The sequence below is a fragment of the Hyperolius riggenbachi genome, chromosome 4, assembly GCF_040937935.1.
Source record: "Hyperolius riggenbachi isolate aHypRig1 chromosome 4, aHypRig1.pri, whole genome shotgun sequence".
Classification (NCBI taxonomy): domain Eukaryota; kingdom Metazoa; phylum Chordata; class Amphibia; order Anura; family Hyperoliidae; genus Hyperolius; species Hyperolius riggenbachi.
This window is the reverse complement of record NC_090649.1, coordinates 474,904,584-474,922,735: the sequence shown is the minus strand read 5'-3', so window position 1 is coordinate 474,922,735 and position 18,152 is coordinate 474,904,584. Positions and strand designations below refer to the sequence as shown.

The 18,152-nt window shown below is 45.6% G+C and overlaps 1 protein-coding gene across 1 annotated transcript in view; it reads left to right on the top strand.

Annotated features, from left to right (window-relative positions):
* INTS7 (integrator complex subunit 7) overlaps nt 1-18,152 on the top strand; it is a 122,487-nt gene that overhangs the window by 72,526 nt on the left and 31,809 nt on the right. The window contains exons 12-16 of the mRNA XM_068232935.1: nt 8,155-8,292; nt 11,702-11,908; nt 13,433-13,627; nt 14,574-14,677; nt 16,635-16,703. Of these exons, the coding sequence (XP_068089036.1) occupies nt 8,155-8,292; nt 11,702-11,908; nt 13,433-13,627; nt 14,574-14,677; nt 16,635-16,703 (713 nt within the window). The remainder of the gene's footprint in view (nt 1-8,154; nt 8,293-11,701; nt 11,909-13,432; nt 13,628-14,573; nt 14,678-16,634; nt 16,704-18,152) is intronic.

Genomic DNA, 18,152 nt, shown 5'->3' with positions numbered 1-18,152 from the left:
GGGCAGTTATACTACCTATACTGGGGCAGTTATACTACCCATCCTGGGGCAACTATACTACCCGTACTGGGGAAACTATACTACCCGTACTGGGGCAGCTATACTATCTGTACTGGGGCAGCTATACTATCTGTACTGGGGCAGCTATACTATCTGTACTGGGGCAACTATACTATCTGTACTGGGGCAACTATACTATCTGTACTGGGGCAACTATACTATATGTACTGGGGCAACTATACTACTTATACTGGGGAACTATTCCACCCATACTGGGGCGTCTAAACTACCCATACTGGGGCATCTATACTACCCTTACTGGGGCAACTATATTACCTATACTGGGGAACTGTACTACCTACAAACAATGGCCAAATACAATGGTACCAGGAAAAAATATAAAAACACAAAGTCTAAAAAGACTAGGCCCAATATCCCCATCCTGCCCGCTACCCCTCCAGCTCGGCGCCCCCCCCCCCCCCCTTCGCACCCACGGACGGGCGGGTGCGCCGCCCCTAGAAGTATGCCGCCTGAGGCAAAAGTTTCACCCCGCCTCATGAGCGGGCTGGCCCTGGTGGTTGCCTTTGTGGTGACCCAGCTTTGTGAGAATACTGCACTTACTCTAAACATTTATTATTTGTTAAGATTTACTATACTATATTTGGCTTTCGGTGTCCTGTTTTTTACTGATCTCCTTCAGGTTTTTGTAGTTCCCTCCCATCTGTCCTTCCTCCTCCCCTCGCCATAGAGCAGAACATGCTTATCGGCAGACAGCGTGTTTGTATAGGGAAAGGCTGTCCAACATGATCCAGAATGATTAAGCTATACCCATTTACCCATATACCTATACACATTTTAATTTTGATTGGCCAATTTTAACACCTCCATGTAGTATGAGAATTTACCTATAACAGTGTGCCCTGTTCACAAAACTTCTCATAAATGAGAAGCAAAAGCAAAATAATCACTCAAAGTAAGTTGTTCCTGATTAACTTAATTTCAATATTACTTTTCTTACCTTAATTATATGATATTTTTGCTCTTTAGGAGCTTAAAAATGTAACATAGATGAGGTGAAAACAGAAGGAAAAGCTTTTGAATCCTGCCCATTGTGTTGTATATAGTATTCATTGGCCCTCATAATACGTGGATGTGGCAAGATTGGCCAATCAAATTGGATATTTGTATGCCTCCTTAAGCCTTGTACACACCTTCAATTTTGATTGGCCAATTTTCCACCCCCATGTCGTATGAGGGTTAACCAATATTGAATTGTATGACCAGACTCTGTAGGTAAATTCCCATACCACAAGGAGGTGGGAACATTGGTCAGTCATTGGCCAATCATAATTGAAAGTGTGTACAAGGCTCCAAGCCTGGTACGCATTTTCAATTATGATTGTCCAATGATTGTCCAATCGTACCACGTCCATGTAGTATGAGTGTTTACAGACTTTTAAGGCCACGATTCAGATCCTGTAGGTAGATTCTCAAACTACATGGAGATGGAAAAGTTGGTCAGTGATTGGCCAATCAACGTTAACAGTGTACGCCAGGCTTTAGTTTGGTTGTCCATTGTTTTAAGTGTGTATGGGGATTTATTCTCGAAGACCTAAGTGTTTGAAATCACAACAGCTAATCATCTGTGCACCTTGTCCTTGTAGCGTCACGTTACACCTGTGAGTCCAGTTCTGTCACCTGTCACAGGGACACGTCTGTAGTGGCTCATGTCACAGTGACCTGTAACTGGCGGGACATATTTGTATAATTGTTGCAGAGATTCCTCTGGCTGTCATTGAAGGACACTGTCCCTGGCACCAGCATGTGGGTCTATTGTTAGCTCCATGTCACCACGGCGAAGCTGCCTGTGTGATGTGGCCCTTGGCAAAGTGAAATGTGACTCCCGCCTGTCACTGCACCTTGCACATTCCATTGCTGGTTACACTGCTGTCAGCAGCGACACACGAGGGCTCCTCAGTACACTAGCTTAGCACGATAAAATGGGCAGCGCTACCACACTACATAGCCAGGCACATTACAGCGCTATATCTGGGAACTGCACTAACACCGCTAAATCCCAAATCCAGCAACGCAAATTGTCACATCAGCCATTGATTAGAGTACATTCTAAGTATTACTTTTGGAAATAAACTTTTGTTAAAGAGGAACTTTAACCCAGGATGGAGCGTCATTCCAATCAGTAGCTGATACCCCCTTTCCCTCCAGAAATCTTTACCTTTTCTCTAAATCATCAGGGGGCTGTGTATGAATGATATTGTGCTGAAACCCCTCCCAGAGTGTGATGTCAGGGCCATGGTCCTGACCATTTCATGTCTGTAAACCTCATTACGTTGTGGGAAATAACGTCTTTTTCCAACTGCCAGGCAAGCAATATCTCCCTCTGTGCATAGAACTCTCAGTAACAATCATTCCGTACAGATCACCTGGCAGAACTCATGATGTCACCACCTGTGATACATTTCAGAATGTGAATCAGGGAGAGGAAAGATTTTATAATGCCCAAACACTGACTAAATAATCTATAAATGAAGATTGTAAACAATAAGCAATTTTATTCATTACTAGTAGACCTAATCCGGTAATATAACAGGCTCTAGGTGTGTCTCACAACTTTCTGTTCTCTGGTTGAACTCGATGGACGTATGTCTTTTTTCAACCAAAATAACTATGTAACAACCCTTTCCCCTCCCGCCCCTGTGACCGACACGTCTTTGCACACACCCGCGCACAAGTCCGCCCGCACACACTCCCGCTCGGCCTCCTGTCCCAACGGCTGTCTGTGCTGCACATGCGCAGTAGCGCAAACGCCTGGACAGGGGACGCAGAGACACCTGAAGATTATTATATAGGATGCCCTTTTCACTTCAGTACAGCATGAGATAAAAATAAGTTCAGCATGTAAAAAACAGTTACTAACTCGTGTCAGTAGGGGGAAGCCTCTATGCTTTATGGGCTTCCACGATCCTCTGCTGCCGGCTGGTACCCTCTCCATCTTCGCAGCCGCGCTCCCCTCCGTGGCACTAGTGGGTTTGCACCTGCGCAGTATCACGGTGCTGCTTATGCACGAAGAAGAAAGCCACGCATGAACGGCTCCGTGCTACTGAGCATGTGTGGGCCGTACTTTGCGCCTGCGCTCGGAGACGGAGGGGAGCGTGCAGTGAGCAATCTAAGACTTAGACTAATGTCGAAGATTGTTTAGAGAGTTTCGAGCAAGAGGTGCTGGGGAGACCAGGGAAGCCTTTGATTTATCCAGAGGCTCCCCTTACTGATGTTTCTGACTATTTCTGCCTAAAACCCTGAATTAAGCAGGGAAAATTTTAATGGCAATCAGGCTAGATATACAATACAATAATACAATATACAGTAACATTTCTATAGCGCTTTTCTCCCATAGGACTCAAAGCGCTTAGGCTCTCTCAGATTCAGTAGTTGGTAGTAGGATGAAGTATTCACACAACAAAAGTTATATTTCTGCAAATGCCAAACTGAACAGGTGGGTTTTCAGTCTGGATTTAAACACGGCCAGGGATGGAGCTGTCCTGATCTGTTGAGGTAAGGAGTTCCAAAACGTAGGGGCAGCATGACAGAAGGCTCTGGGACCAAAAGTTTCCAGGTGGACTCTGGGTATGACTAGATTATTAGAACCTGTGAATCTGGGAATGTGGGGATTGCTACGCAGCTGCAACATTTCTTTCATGTATCCAGGGCCCAGATTATTCAGGGATTTAAATGTCAGTAGGCCAATCTTGACTAGGACCCTCCATTCTATAGGTAGCCAGTGAAAGGAATGCAGGACTGGCGTTATGTGGCAGCGAAGGGGTTGGTTGGTTAGCAGTCTGGCAGCAGTATTCTATATCAGCTGTAGGCGGTACAAGACCTTTTTTGGAAGGCCAGTGTAGTAGCATTGCAATAGTCCAGTCGGGATGTGATGAAGGCATGGATTAATAGATATAAACTGGGTACGGAAGGTAAATCTTCATACACACGTTAGATAAGTTGTTGGCCGAGCACATTGTTCCCCTCCTTACCCCTGCCTACCGGAAGCCGCTCTTTTGTGCGGCGCCATCGTCCCTCCTCTCTTCCTCATAGCAACAGTACAGGTTGCACGGCTGTGGCCACAGGACCCATCCGCATGAGATTGTGGCCAGATCTGTCACCCTAGCAGCTTGGTAATGGAGCAATCAAATGCAGCTGCTTGAAATTATAGACATCTCATTGGCCACCACTATCTCCTTTCCTTTAAATGGCTTGACCGGGAGGAGGCGATTTGAGCTGAATAACGAATAGGGAGCAGGGGGCGTGCCAAGGACAAGTTCAGGAGAAGCTTTGTGCTAATTGGTCCCTCAAGAGTGCCTACAGGCCCTTACACAGTATACTTACACATGCATGCGAGAAATAAACCTAGGTAATTTTCATTTATTTATTAGACTTCATGAATGAAGCCGCTGATTATTTGTCCATTGACTGCTTCATTTTTAAAGAGCGATTGTCAGCCATAAAATCAAATTACTATTACCCACTGCACTGTGTTTATTATGTAGTCTACATCTTGACCCTGCATTGCAAGCATTCCAATATAATCATAAACGTGTTTGCTGAGATGAATCTTATCTACGTCACCCTTTAAGCTTGTTATCTTTCCTTCTCCTCCCACATTTCTGCTCCATGCTGATTGGCCGAGGGCAGTTTAGTGTGACACAAGGCTGAGAAGGGAAATTGAAGATAAATCGCCTCGCCCCTCTGCAGAAGCTGCTGATATCTGATGTATGTTCCGCTCACATGTGTTTACAAAATAAACTGGATGTGAAAGTGCAGTTTTGCATACACCATTTCAGGCAGATGAGTAAGGGAGGAAATTACATCAGGATTGGCTTCTGTCAGAGGCAGTAAAGATGGAAAATGCCTGGAAAAGTTTTCTCTTTATTATATAACATTCACTGAAATCAAAATGTGGGCAGTACAATACATATGTTATCAGGGCCGGACTTACCATAAGGCACTGTAAGCAGGTGCCTACAGGCACCTGATGATGGAAAGGCTGCTCTCTCCTCTCACTGAGCAGAATGTAAATGAGAGGTTACTCACCCAGCTCTCAGCATTCCACTGATGAGATCTCCCTTCAGTTGGGGGCACCTCTAGCTACTTAAAGGATACCCGAAGTGACATATGACATGATGAGATAGACATGGGTATGTACAGTGCCTAGCACACAAATATATAAGAAATTCCCCTTTTTATCTTTCTTGCTCTCAGAAGCCATTTTCTGCTAGGAAAGTGTTTTATAGTTGGAATTTTTTATCAGTGAGGGTTACACTGTAGTCACTTCCTGTCTGAGTCAGGACTGAGTCAGCTACTTACATACCTGATATTTAACTCTTTCAGGCAGAGAAAGAAAAAAGGAACCCAGCATAGTTATTTGTGTGCTTGGCACTGTACATACACATGTCTATCTCATCATGTCACATGTCACTTCGGGTATCCTTTAATACAGAGGGTACCTCTGGCTACCTAATACTAAGGGGCACCAAAACCTTCCTACACCAGGCAGGGGAAGAAGGGCGGTGCAGTTCGGCGAGGGTTTGTTTGCAGGTTCATAGAAGGCGAAGTCGAAGGTGCCAGGATATCTGTGCCTTTAGGCTCCTGTGATGTTAATCCGGGCCTGTATGTTATGTATGTAGAAGAAGTATTTATCTACTTATATATGTGGTGTTTTCTTTCCTGGGATAGTATGGCTGACCATCGTGCTTTAAAGGGACTCCGAGCAGTGCAGAAACTATGGAAAGATGCATATCATTTTAAAGCTCTCTTTCTCCTCTTTCCAATGATATATAAACCGCCGCCCTACGCCTTTTAGCGGCCGCGATTTCAGTCGCAAAAATAAAGAAAACTAAAAGGCGTAGGGCGACGATTTAGGTGTCGCCAGAAAGAGGAGAAAAAGAGCTTTAAAATGATATCCATCTTTCCATAGTTACTTGTATTACACAGGACGACACTTTCCCCAGTGTCAGCAGCTCCATTCAGCAGAAAAAGTCGGCCTGTGTAATACAATGTAACTATGGAAAGATGGATATCATTTTAAAGCTCTTTTTTTCCTCTTTCTTGCGACACCTAAATTGTTTCCCTACGCCTTTTAGTTTTCTTTATTTTCGCAATTGAAATCACAACCGCGGCAATTTCAATCGCGAAAATAGCGAAAACTAAAAGGCGTAGGGCAGCGGTTTATATCTCATTGGAAAGAGGAAAAAGAGATCTTTAAAATGATATGCATCTTTCCATAGTTTCTGCACTGCTCGGAGTCCCTTTAAAGAGGAACTCCAGTAAAAATAATGTAATGAAAAAAGTGCTTAATGTTTACAATAATTATGTATAAATGATTTAGTTTGTTTTTGCCCATTGTAAAAGCTTTCCTCCTTCCGATTTACATTCTGATATTTATCACATGGTGACATTTTTACTGCTGGTAGGTGATGTCACTGGAAGTAGCTGCTGCTTGCTTTTTTGGCAGTTGAAAACAGCTGTAAACAGCTATTTCTCACAATGCAACGAGGTTCACAAACAGGAAACTGCCAGGACTATGGTCCTCACAGTTTCCTTTGGGAGGGATTTCACCACAATAACAGCCATACAGAGCCCCCTGCTGGTCTGTTTGTGAAAAGGAATAGATTTCTCATGTAAAAGGGGGTATCCGCTACTGATTGGGGTGAAGTTCAATTCTTGGTCAAGGTTTCTCTTTAAAGAGAATCTGTAACCTAAAAACCTGATATAAATAAACATACCAGCCTGTAGGTTTTCATCTCCTGTTCCCCTCTGTCACATTTTCGCTGCTCCCCACCAGGATCCTGGCCCCCCAAAAAAAGCAGTTTCATAAACTGTTTTTGTAAACAAAAAATATGGCTGCCAAACAGGAAGTTCATCATAATATTATATGTTCCTGTAAATTGCATTACAGTTTCCATGAAAGGTTATATTATTGAACAATAAATTCAGCCTTTAGAGTTTATTTCATAGTTTAGAAGAAAGTTTACCTTGTAAAGCAGAGGTCTCAAACTCAATTTACCTGGGGGCCGCAGGAGGCAAAGTCAGGATGAGTCCGGGCCGCATAAGGGATTTCACATAAAAAGTAATTCAGCAGCTAAAGCACCCCCCTCCCCCCCCCCTCCCCCCCCCCCCCCCCCCGCTGCATTGATTTTTATTTCAAAAACAAATTCACACTGTTTTGCCTATTTTACCTTATAGTTCGCTTTAGTGCTCCCATTACAAGTAATCCGCCGTGTCCCCGCAGCAAAACGAGAGCTGCAGAGCCCCCAAATCGCCCGGGGGGCAATCCGCCGGAATTTCCTGGAAGGGACAGAGCTTTCAGCTTCAGCTCTGCCCCTCCTGATGTCAATCGCGGCGCATCGCTGCCTCTCCCCGCCCCTCTCTGTGAGGAAGAGTGAGAGGGGTAGGCGGAGGCGGCGATCCGCCGCGATTGACGTCAGGAGGGGCAGAGCTGAAGCTGAAAGCTCTGCCCCTTCCAGGAAATGCCTTCGGATTGCCCCCAGGGTGATTTGGGGGCTCTGCAGCCCTCGTTTAGCGGCGGGGATGTGGCGGATTACTTGGGAGCACTGAAGAGAGCTATAAGGAAGCTTTTGCCGGCGCGGGCCACAAAATTTTGCATCGAGGGCCGCAAATGGCCCACGGGCCGCGAGTTTGAGACCCCTGTAAAAGAATGCTGCAATCTTTAGTAGTGATTACTGATAGCAGGTCAGTGTCTGCATTCTGCATTAGTCTATGAGCTATGCTTCTCACAATTATCAGCTTTTATCAGTAGATGATACTGAGTTACTGAGAGCAGGGAATGTGTGAGCTCTGCTTTTCACAGTTTTCAGTGTGTGAAAGACTCAAAGAGACTCGGAGCAGGGCTATCAGTGTAACCTCCTCCTGTCTGTAAACAATTACAGCCACTTCCTCTTTGGGCCGACAAGCCTGATAAAGGAGAGTAAATTTGATTTATTACAGCGATGGAGCAACTAAAAAAAGGCTGCAGTAAGCCAGAGCACTTTAGAATAGATATAGGAACTTGTAGGATAGTAGTAAAAAGGCTGAAAGATTTGTTACAGAGTCTCTTTAACTTCTCTGTTTTCTGTTTTTCAGGTAGCCCTTGCTACTGTTATTTTTGTAGCCAGCCAGAAAGCACTGTCTCCAGATGTCAAAACTGTCATTAAGCAGCAGCTGGAGAATGTGTCCAACGGGTGGACGGTGTACAGGATCGCCAGGCAAGCCTCCAGAATGGTAAATGGAATATAATGCCGTTACATGCCTGCCCATTGGTAGATAAATAAGATCTGGCCATAGGAGTGGTCAATGAGATGGTAAGAATTCTGAGTTGATGCAAATGTAATGCCAGTGTTACACAAATGCACGCAGCTTGGAAATGGGATGGGAATAGAATGCCAGGACAAGGACACCCTAAGGAGAAAAGACATAAAGACAATGGGAGGTCAAGTGGCGTAGTATGTATTAGTTTGAACAAGAGAATCGCAAATGACAGTGTTTACTCACAAAAGTGGCTTGCAATCAACCACTGGAAGCAGGTGGAGACCATTACCCGACTCCACTCGGGGTGTCCAGACTGGACTGGAGGCGGTTGCTCTCTCTGGTGTAAAAAGGGGACTGGCTCTCACGATGGTGTCAACCAGATGAGGCCAGGACAGACCCCTCCAACCTTGGTGGGGGTTTATACAGCACAATGGGGTAAAGAGGTGCCCAAGTTTAGATAAAACTAGGTTTAAAACACTAAAATCGTGAAGCATGAGGTGGCTTACCTCAATAACACAAAGAGGCGCTCAATGTGACTAGCTAATCTGTTTTTGGCACTGTTATTGGCCTGAGGAAGCGGGCTTGGGCCCACAAAATGCGTTGCATGTGTTTTTGTCTTTTTGTCTTACGAGACTGTCGTTATTGAGGTAAGCCATCTCACTGTTTACGTTTTTAGTGAGTCTGAAGCGAGAATAAATCTCGCTTCAGACCTCATAGATAGCAGGGGCATGTGTGCCCCTGCTAAACCGCCGCTATCCCGCGGCTTAACGGGGGTCCCTTACCCCCCAAATCCCCTCCGTGCAGCGGGGGAGCACTTCCGCATTGGGGCAGGGCTAACCGCTGCAGCCCTGCCTCCCGCGCGTCTATCAGACGCGTACCTCCGCCTCTCCCCCGCCCCTCTCAGTCTTCCTTCACTGAGAGGGGCGGGGGAGAGGCGGCGATGCGTGTCTGATAGACGCGCTGTGAGGCAGGGCTGCAGCCGTTAGCCCTGCCTCCAGGAACAGCAAAATTTACGACCAAGCTGGTTGTTGATTTTGCAGGGGGGGGGGGGTGTTGGGGGTGAAGGGACCCCCGTTTAGCTGCGGGATAGCGGCGGTTTAGCAGGGGCACACATGCCCCTGCTAACTATGAGCTCTGAAGCGAGCTTTATTCTCGCTTCAGAGTCTCTTTAACCTAATTTTGCCATAATGACGACAGTCTCCTAAAACAAAAGGGATATTTAGCACAGGCACCGCGTTTTGTTGGTCTAACCCTGCTTCCTCAGGCCAATAACAGTGGCAAAGAAGAGATTAGCCAGTAGCATTGAGCGCCTCTTAGTGTTATTGAGGTAAGCCACCTCATCCTTTACGTTTTTAGTGTTTTTAACCTAGTTTTATCCAAACCTGGGCGCCTCTTTACCCCATTGACCTTGGAAATGGACTTCTCAATGTTGGTCATTGCTGCATTTGGTCCATTTGCGAGCTGCATGCATTCTTACCTCTATTACTTCCACTGGATTTTAAGGATTGGACGTTTATTGCAGTTAGGCGGGGTTCACTCACAAAATGCGTCCACCATACATCTGAGGAAAGTCATTGGAGAAATAGGCGAAATTGAATTTGCATGCATGAAAAAAACGTACATCCTGCAGCAGAATTTGCAGTCAAATTCTCCTACAAACTCAAATTTTAACGAGAAAAAAAACATTGTTTTTTTGCAATAAGCGTGAACCCTTCCTAAGTGTTTGCACATTCGGCATATTCACATTTTGAATGTGAGTTTTCTGAAGCTTCGTACATGCGCGCCACGGCAGGGGGTGTTAACTCACCCTTGTCACCGCCTCGGTGTGCTGCCCTACACCTTGCGTTCAAGCTCTAACTTGCCTCCTCCTAAAGGAAGAGAATTCAGCTTCCGATCGGCAGAATTCAAGGACAAGGTTCCAAATATTAATAAGCCGAATGCATCAATGCTAGACACAATGTTTTCCTCTGATTGTGTTCACCTATATGGTTCCATAAGAAGACCAAGCCCTTACGGCTGACTGGATGGCATGAGACTCATCAATTTATGGCACCATACAGGTGAGATTCCTGCTTATACACAAAGTAATCTCATTCATGTTCAGGTGGCCTCTAATGATACAATTTGCTGAACGATCGACTATGAATGATTGTATGAGTGATCGTAATTGATCGTTTGGGACCACTAATGGACAAAAATCTCCTAACCAATCTGATCAGATTGATGGGTTTGAACCAAAATTCTGATCAATTTCATTAAAGTGAACCTCCAGATTAAAAATCTACTCAGCAGCACTGAAAAGGCTTGGTGATTCTTTAAAGTAGTAGGATTAGCCATACTATGCCAGGGAAAAAACACATATATAGGTAGATAAATAATTGATCTACTTACATAACACATGTATTGTACTGTCCACGTTTTGATTTCAGTAAATGTTATATAGTAAATTAAGAGAATTCTGTTCCTGGTGGGAACCGTGTCTTTTGCCCACAGTTTAGGCCAAATCCTGATGTCATTTCTGCCCTTTACTTTTCTTTTTCTCCTCCGATCGCTGAGTCACCTCAGCCTTGCTTGTAAACACAAGTGAGCAGAGGATTAGGTTTCAGATAAGCAGCTAGGCAGGGAGATAAATGGAAGAGGAGGAATATATTATAGATAAAAAGAACCCCCAGCATGCAACTGTTTGGCACTGACTACTAAAGGACCAGTGCTCCTTAAGTATGTAATAACTCTAAATCATAACAGCAGAAAAAGCTTTGACTGCAGGATTAGCATCTTTTTCACTTAATACACTCAGACCAGTTGCTGTTGAAATTTGATTTTTATGGGGACAATCCCGCTTTAACAGTTTCACAGCATCAGAACTTTGTTTTTCTTACCTAAACCTCATTTTTAGCTGCACAGAAACTAAGCTCCGCCCCATCAAAGAAATCTGCACGGGCATTTTTCCCCTGATGCTGTGCAAAGCATGATGGGATTTCTGATGTTCTCGTTGCCTAGCGCGCGCAGCTGGGAGGGGTGATCAGGACACAGGACAGTTGGAACTGTCTCTCATGCTCCCTGTCACCTCCTTTCAACAGAAAGATGGCGGTCCCCATGAAATAACAAACATTTGTCTGTTCTTTTAAAACTGGGTGGGTAAGAGATTATATTACTTATCTATTTTAATTAACATAACTAATGTAACTATGTTTGTTTAAGCTGAAGTTCCCCTAACCAACTTGATTGGATGGGTTAGGAGATTTTTGTCCATTTGTGGTCCCAATTTATGATCGTTCATACAAAGAATCGTTCGTAATCGATCGTTCAGGAAATTGTATCATTTGTGGCCACCTTTAGTGAGATCTGTTGTGTGTCTTACTAATAAAGTTGTGTGTTTCAGGGTAACCATGACATGGGGCGGGAGCTCTACCAGAGCCTGCTCACACAGGTGGCCTCCGAGCACTTCTATTTCTGGCTGAACAGTTTGAAGGAGTTCTCCTTAGCTGAGCAATGCCTGACCCAGCTGCAGGAAGACGAAGTTGGCTCCGCCCTCTCATCCATTGCCGACTCCCTGAAATCCTACCACAAGGGCATCGCCTCTCTTACGGTCAGTCCTCGGGGTATCCTCACGGCTTGCTTAGGATTTATTTTGGTCATTATATGTCAGGAGCCGTTAAAGAGAAACCTTAACCAAGAATTGAACTTCATCCCAATCAGTAGCTGATACCCCCTTTCCCATGAGAAATCTTTTCCTTTTCACAAACTGAGCCCTAGCTTACATTTTTCTCCCCAAAAGAATATGATAAACACTTTAGTCATTAAAAGGACCCTGAGCAAGCATTAAAAATGAAAAAATGAAATAGTGTCATACCTGGGGCTTCCTCCAGCCCACCGTAGGCCACAAGGTCCCACGGTATCCTCCCGGCTCCTCTCCCGGTCCCGGCTGGCGGCTCCTGAAGTCGCCGGGGCTACTTCCTGCGTTGTCTATACTCGTCATCATGCCGGCCCTGCGCATGCGCGGTTCTCTAATATTGAGCTGCACATGTGCAGGACTCTCACGCTGGCCGGTGTGATGAGGCGTCGCTGGCTGGGGTGATGACTCGTATCGGCAAAGTGGGAAGCAGCCCTGATGACTTCAGGCCGAAGTCGTATAATAACGGAGCTGCCAGCCGGGATCGGGAGAGGAGCGACGAGGACGCCGGGGGACCTTGCGGCCTACGGTGGGCTGGAGGAAGCCCCAGGTAAGTCACAATTTAATGTTCAATCACTGCTCAGGGTCCCTTTAACTATTGGTGTATTTGGCTATGGGAATAATCATATTCACTATATTACCCGTATATACTCGAATACAAGTCGACCTCGTGTATAAATAGACTTCAGTATTCAACCCTCTTAAGCTGGAATTTTCTATTGACTCAAGTATAAGTCTACCCGGCAAAGTTAATGACTGCACTTGGGGCTCAGGAGGGGTTAATGACTGCACTGCATACAGTATTGCAGCCATTAACCCCTCCTGTCCCTTAAGTGAAGCCAATACCTCCTCCAGGCCCACAAACCTCTGTTTTCTTGGCATTTCCTTACCTCAAAGTATAACTTACCACTGGGTACATTGCTGCAAATGGGAATGTCACTATTAGTACACACATTACTCAGTGTGCTCAGTGTTGCCCGTGACTCGTGTATAAGTCGACCCCTCAGACCTAAATTTCTAGACTTATACTCGAGTATATAGAGTAATAGTTTTATTACGGTTGATTTAGCTGACAATTTGGCTCCCGGCATTGTTTCCTAGCTTTGTTCTAGTATTATTTGCTGTATCTTAGATTGTAAGCCTTTGGCAAGGTCCTCCCTTCCCTAGTGTATTCCTATGACCGTGTGCTCCTTTCCTATGACTGCCTTGTCCTTGTATTACTGGACCTACCTAACCAGCCCATAATCACATAATCATGTATCTTGTACCCTGTTTGCTTTGTATAGCCTTTTTCCCATGTTGTATAACCTTGTTACGTCTGTCATCCTTTGTATCATTGTATATATTTATTGCCCAGCGCTGCGTAATATGTTGGCCCTTTATAAATACAATAAATAATAATAATCTTGTACAGTATAACATGCGCCGTGCTCCCTGCAGGCCGCCAGCACCCCAATGAACCCGCTCAGCTTTCAGTGCGAGTTTGTGAAGCTGCGGATCGATCTCCTCCAGGCTTTCTTCCAGCTCATCTGCACTTGTAACAGCCTGAAGACCAGCCCACCGCCAGCCATAGCCTCCGCCATCGCCATGACGTCCGGTAACGATCTCCAGCGCTGTGGACGCATCTCTACCCAGGTATTGTGAAGGTTCCTGCAGAGCAGGAGTGAGCTGAAAGTTTGTTTAAAAAATAATTAGTCTGTATAACTTACTATTAAAACCAGTCTCTACCTCCTTATTAATGCTGTAGTTATCCTACCTGCCATTCACCCAAAGTAATGTGAAATTGCATACAGACACTCGCTTTCACTCACTTACTCACTCACTCACTCACTCACTCACTCACTCACTCACTCACTCACTCACTCTATGTGGCCCATATGCAATTCAGTTTTTCTCCTGAGTTTTCTCCTAGGATATATTTACAACTTGTCCTAAAATGCCTTTTAAGCCACCACGAAGCAAGAAAATGCTCAAAATGAAATTGATCGTACTTTTTCCTCATCTTTTGAGTACTTTTTTAATTGGAAAATGTAGAAAATTTAATTTAAAGAGAAGATGAAAGTTATCTCCTAGGAGTTAAGTCAGGTGAAAAAGTGATTTGCTTATGGACCTGTGTGTGTCTGTCTCTCTCACTCTGTACATTTAATGATGAAAGCAGCCATAAAGCACGGTTATGTCATACTCAGTTAACACAGAGAGCTGTACGATGAGAAAACAAAAAGCATTCTGCTGCTTATAATGAGCGGATGATGAAGAGATGGTGAAAGTGAGGAGGTGGTGGTTAGACAGGGTGAAGGTTGTGATGTCCAGGTTGGGGAGGGTGGCGGATGTGGTGAGAATGAGATCGAGTGTGGGGGGGGAGCGGTGGGGGAGGCAGTTAGTTTGTTGGGCGAGGCCAAGGGAGTTGGTGAGGGAGAGTAGCTGAAAGGCAGTAGGGAAGTAGGGATTGTCCATGAGAGTGGTAAAGTCCCCAAGTATGATGGTGGGGAGGTAAGAGGCCAGGTTGTCCAGGAATTGTGCAGTGAAGCTGGATGGGGAGCGGTAAAGGACTACAATGACAGCCCTCTTATCTGTTTTGCAGATGAAACATTCCATGGAAGAGTTTAAGAACCTGGCCACTCGCTATGGTGACCTCTATCAGTCCTCCTTTGATGCCGACTGTACCACTCTGAGGAACCTGGAACTGTATCCATGAATCTTGTACCATGTAGAAACCTGAAGTCTGCATTGTGTATGTGACAGGGCTGTGGAGTCTGAGTGGAGTCGGAGTCTAGGAGTCGGAGCACTTTTTGGGTACCTGGTGTCGGTGGATTCATAAACTGACTTTACTGGGGGGGCAGCGATGGGGGTTCCATCGCCTTTGTCGTATAGCGCTCGCCGTTAACGCCACACACCTGTTCGAGCTCGTCGACCTGAGATTTTGCAGCATGTCCAATCAATCCACGCAACCAATTTCAGGCTGAAATTAGTCACATTGTCGATCGGGCATGTTCTTGGCGGCACCAAATTTCTTCCAATTCGATTATAATCCTCTTATCGGATTGTCGATCGGCTGCCATGTCGCCTGATATATCGCTACCTTTACTGTCCATACACTAGGCCTGAACGATAATTCAAATGTAAACAGAAATCACGATCACCAAGATCACAATTTTGGAATCGTCAAAGCGGTAATTTCCACGATGTCATTTCCACATGGGGGAAGTTTGAAGAAACGGCTTCAAACTTACCCCAAGTCCCGGCACGTGTGGCCCGCAGCATCGGCAGTGTTGGACATGCCTTCCACATGAATCCAATGCTGTCCGTCCTCTCTCGCCATCTGCCGGCTCTTGTGTATGGCATGCTTCCTGTTTCCTGTATGTCACATGCCATACTGGAAGTATGCCGTGCATTAGAGCCTGCAGGAGGCGAAGTGGATAGACGGGCATCGCTGCACTCGTGCTGGAAGGTATGTCTAGCACTGCTGCAGCTTGGGGGAAAGAGGGGACAGAGGGAGACACAGAGAGAGCCACAGAGCATGCACAGAGAGGCACAGGGGGAACAGAGAGGCACAGAGAGACACATGGGGCACAGAGACACAAAGGGGACACAGAGACACAAAGGGGACACAGAGCAGGCACAGAGAAACAGAGAGACAGAGCGGGCACAGAGCAGACACGGGGCACAGAGACACAAACTGGGCACAGAGAGCAACAGGGGTTTACAAAGACACAAAGTGGGCACAGAGAGACACAGAGCGTGGGCACAGAGAGACACAGGGGTTTACAGAGACACAAAGTGGGCACAGAGAGACACAGAGCGCGGGCACAGAGAGAGACAGGGGTTTACAGAGACACAAAGGGGGCACAGAGAGACACAGAGGGTGCACAAAGAGAGACATTAAGGGGACACAGACAAAGGCACAAAGAGAGACAGGGGGACAGAGAGGCACAAAGGGGGAGCAAAGTTTGATTTGAAGATAATCATGAAGTGGATCGAAATCTCGATTTCGGACAGAAATCGCTCAATTCACTTTTTACCTAAAATCGATCAGGCCTACCATACACTATGCTATGGTGAATCAGTCTGGCAATTAATCAGCTACTCCATTATTAGCAATCATTAGTGATGCAATGATGCTTCTCCCACCTTTACACCTCTTGGTTAGAATCAGATTTCAGCAGGCGTTTTGAAGGTTTATCGGTTTCCTTCCACCGCTGGCTTTGTACAAAGATATTCAGCCGGTCACTACTTGCCACTCCTCCCTCCAATAGAAATCCCCAGCCTTCTCCATTCACTTTGATTTAAAATACGCAAATTTCTTTATCCATTTTTGTTCGATTCCTTTGTTAATTAAATATTCTAATTAACTAAAGTTGTCCATTAACGGTACAATCATTCAGACCTAATACCGTTATTGGTGAGGATGGATGACAAATGATCGTTCTATCTATCCTACCATTGATCCCAATTTTGGAAACTTTCTGTTAGTCTGATTTGATTGCTCATTTTCCCCTCCACTGGTGGGCCCAAACAATTGTTTCCAACAATCGGATTGGACGGTCGATTGTTCGGAAAATTGAATAATTAATGGACACCTGAAAGCATTGTGCAGTGTACCACTGAATTCCAGTTATGTTCCTCAGCTGTTGCTTTCTATCAGACAACAACAGAGCTGCCTGTTAATATCCCACACCATAGAAGCTCTCATACTGGATCCAGACTCCTGCAGGTAAGGCAAAAAAATGTATTGTATTGTTTTTAATTTTGGTTTGTAAATGTAGGGTTAAAGTTGGCTAAAAAGAATTTTCCTTCTTCTGTTTTTATTTTATTTGGACTTTAAAGAGAACCCGAGGTGGGAATTACTTTTACTATTGGGGCACAGAGGCTGGTTGTGCGCACTAAGACCAGCCTCTGTTGCCCCATCGTGTGCCTCCATGTCCCCCCTGCTCGCCGCTATACCCCCCGCATTGCTGGCTGTGTCGCCAGCTCAATGTTTACCTTGCGCTGTCAGTCAGCGCCGCTCCCCCGCCTCCTCCGCATCGGCGCCACCCGCCGCGTCACTTCCCTCCTATCAGCGGGAGGGAAGGGACACGGGCGGGTGCGCCGATGCGGAGGAGGCAGGGGAGCAGCGCTGACTGACAGCGCAAGGTAAACATTGAGCTGGCGACACGCTGCGTGTCGCCAGCAATGCGGGGGGTATAGCGGCGAGCAGGGGGGACATGGAGACACACGATGGGGCAACAGAGGCTGGTCTTAGTGCGCACAACCAGCCTCTGTGCCCCAATAGTAAAAGTAATTCCCACCTCGGGTTCTCTTTAAAGTGAATGGGAACCGCATTTAAAAAAAAAATGAAGCAAATACTTACCTAAGGAGAGGGAAGGCTCTTGGTCGTATAGAGCCTTCCGTCTCCTCTCTCGGTGCTCTCTATCCTGTGCTGGATCCCCCCCCCCGTTTCAATCCCCAGCCGAAAGGGTATTTGGAAGTCTTCGGGAGCCGTGTCCTCCCGAAGACTTTCGGCTCCATACTGCACAGGCGTGAGCGTGCAAGAGAGCGTGCTTGCGCAGGTGCAGTACAGGGCCGCCCTTCTTCAGGAGCACTCGGGCTCCCTGAAGACTTCTGAAGTCTCCTTCGGCCGAGTAAAGCAGTATTTGACTAAATTAGTCATATACTGCTACCGGGCGAGCCAGCACTGGAACGAGGGGACCAGGAGAGGAGCCGGAAGGCTCTATAGGACCCAGAGCCTTCCCTCTCCTTGGGTAAGTATCTGTCTCATTTTTTTAAATGCGGTTCCCATTCACTTTAACCACCTTACATCTAGACTTTGTTTCCCCCTTATGGACCAGAGCAGTTTTGACATTTTTAGCTATGTCCCTATTTAATCAGCAATAACTTTATCCCTGCTTATGACACCTATAAATGAAATGTATATTGTATCGGGGTTTTTTTCAAGACAAACTAGGCTTTTATTGTATTGTTTTCTATGCATTTTATTGAGAAATAGAAAAAACACATTATTTCTGAGTTCTACCAATTTAAGTTTACAAATAAAATGCGCTACTGTAGATTAAAAAAAAAAAAATTTGTTTGGTTATTTCTACCGTTTATCACACCACTTATATTAAGATATTTGATTCTGAAATAATGCTACAATGTGTATTTTCACTAGGAATTGAGAGAA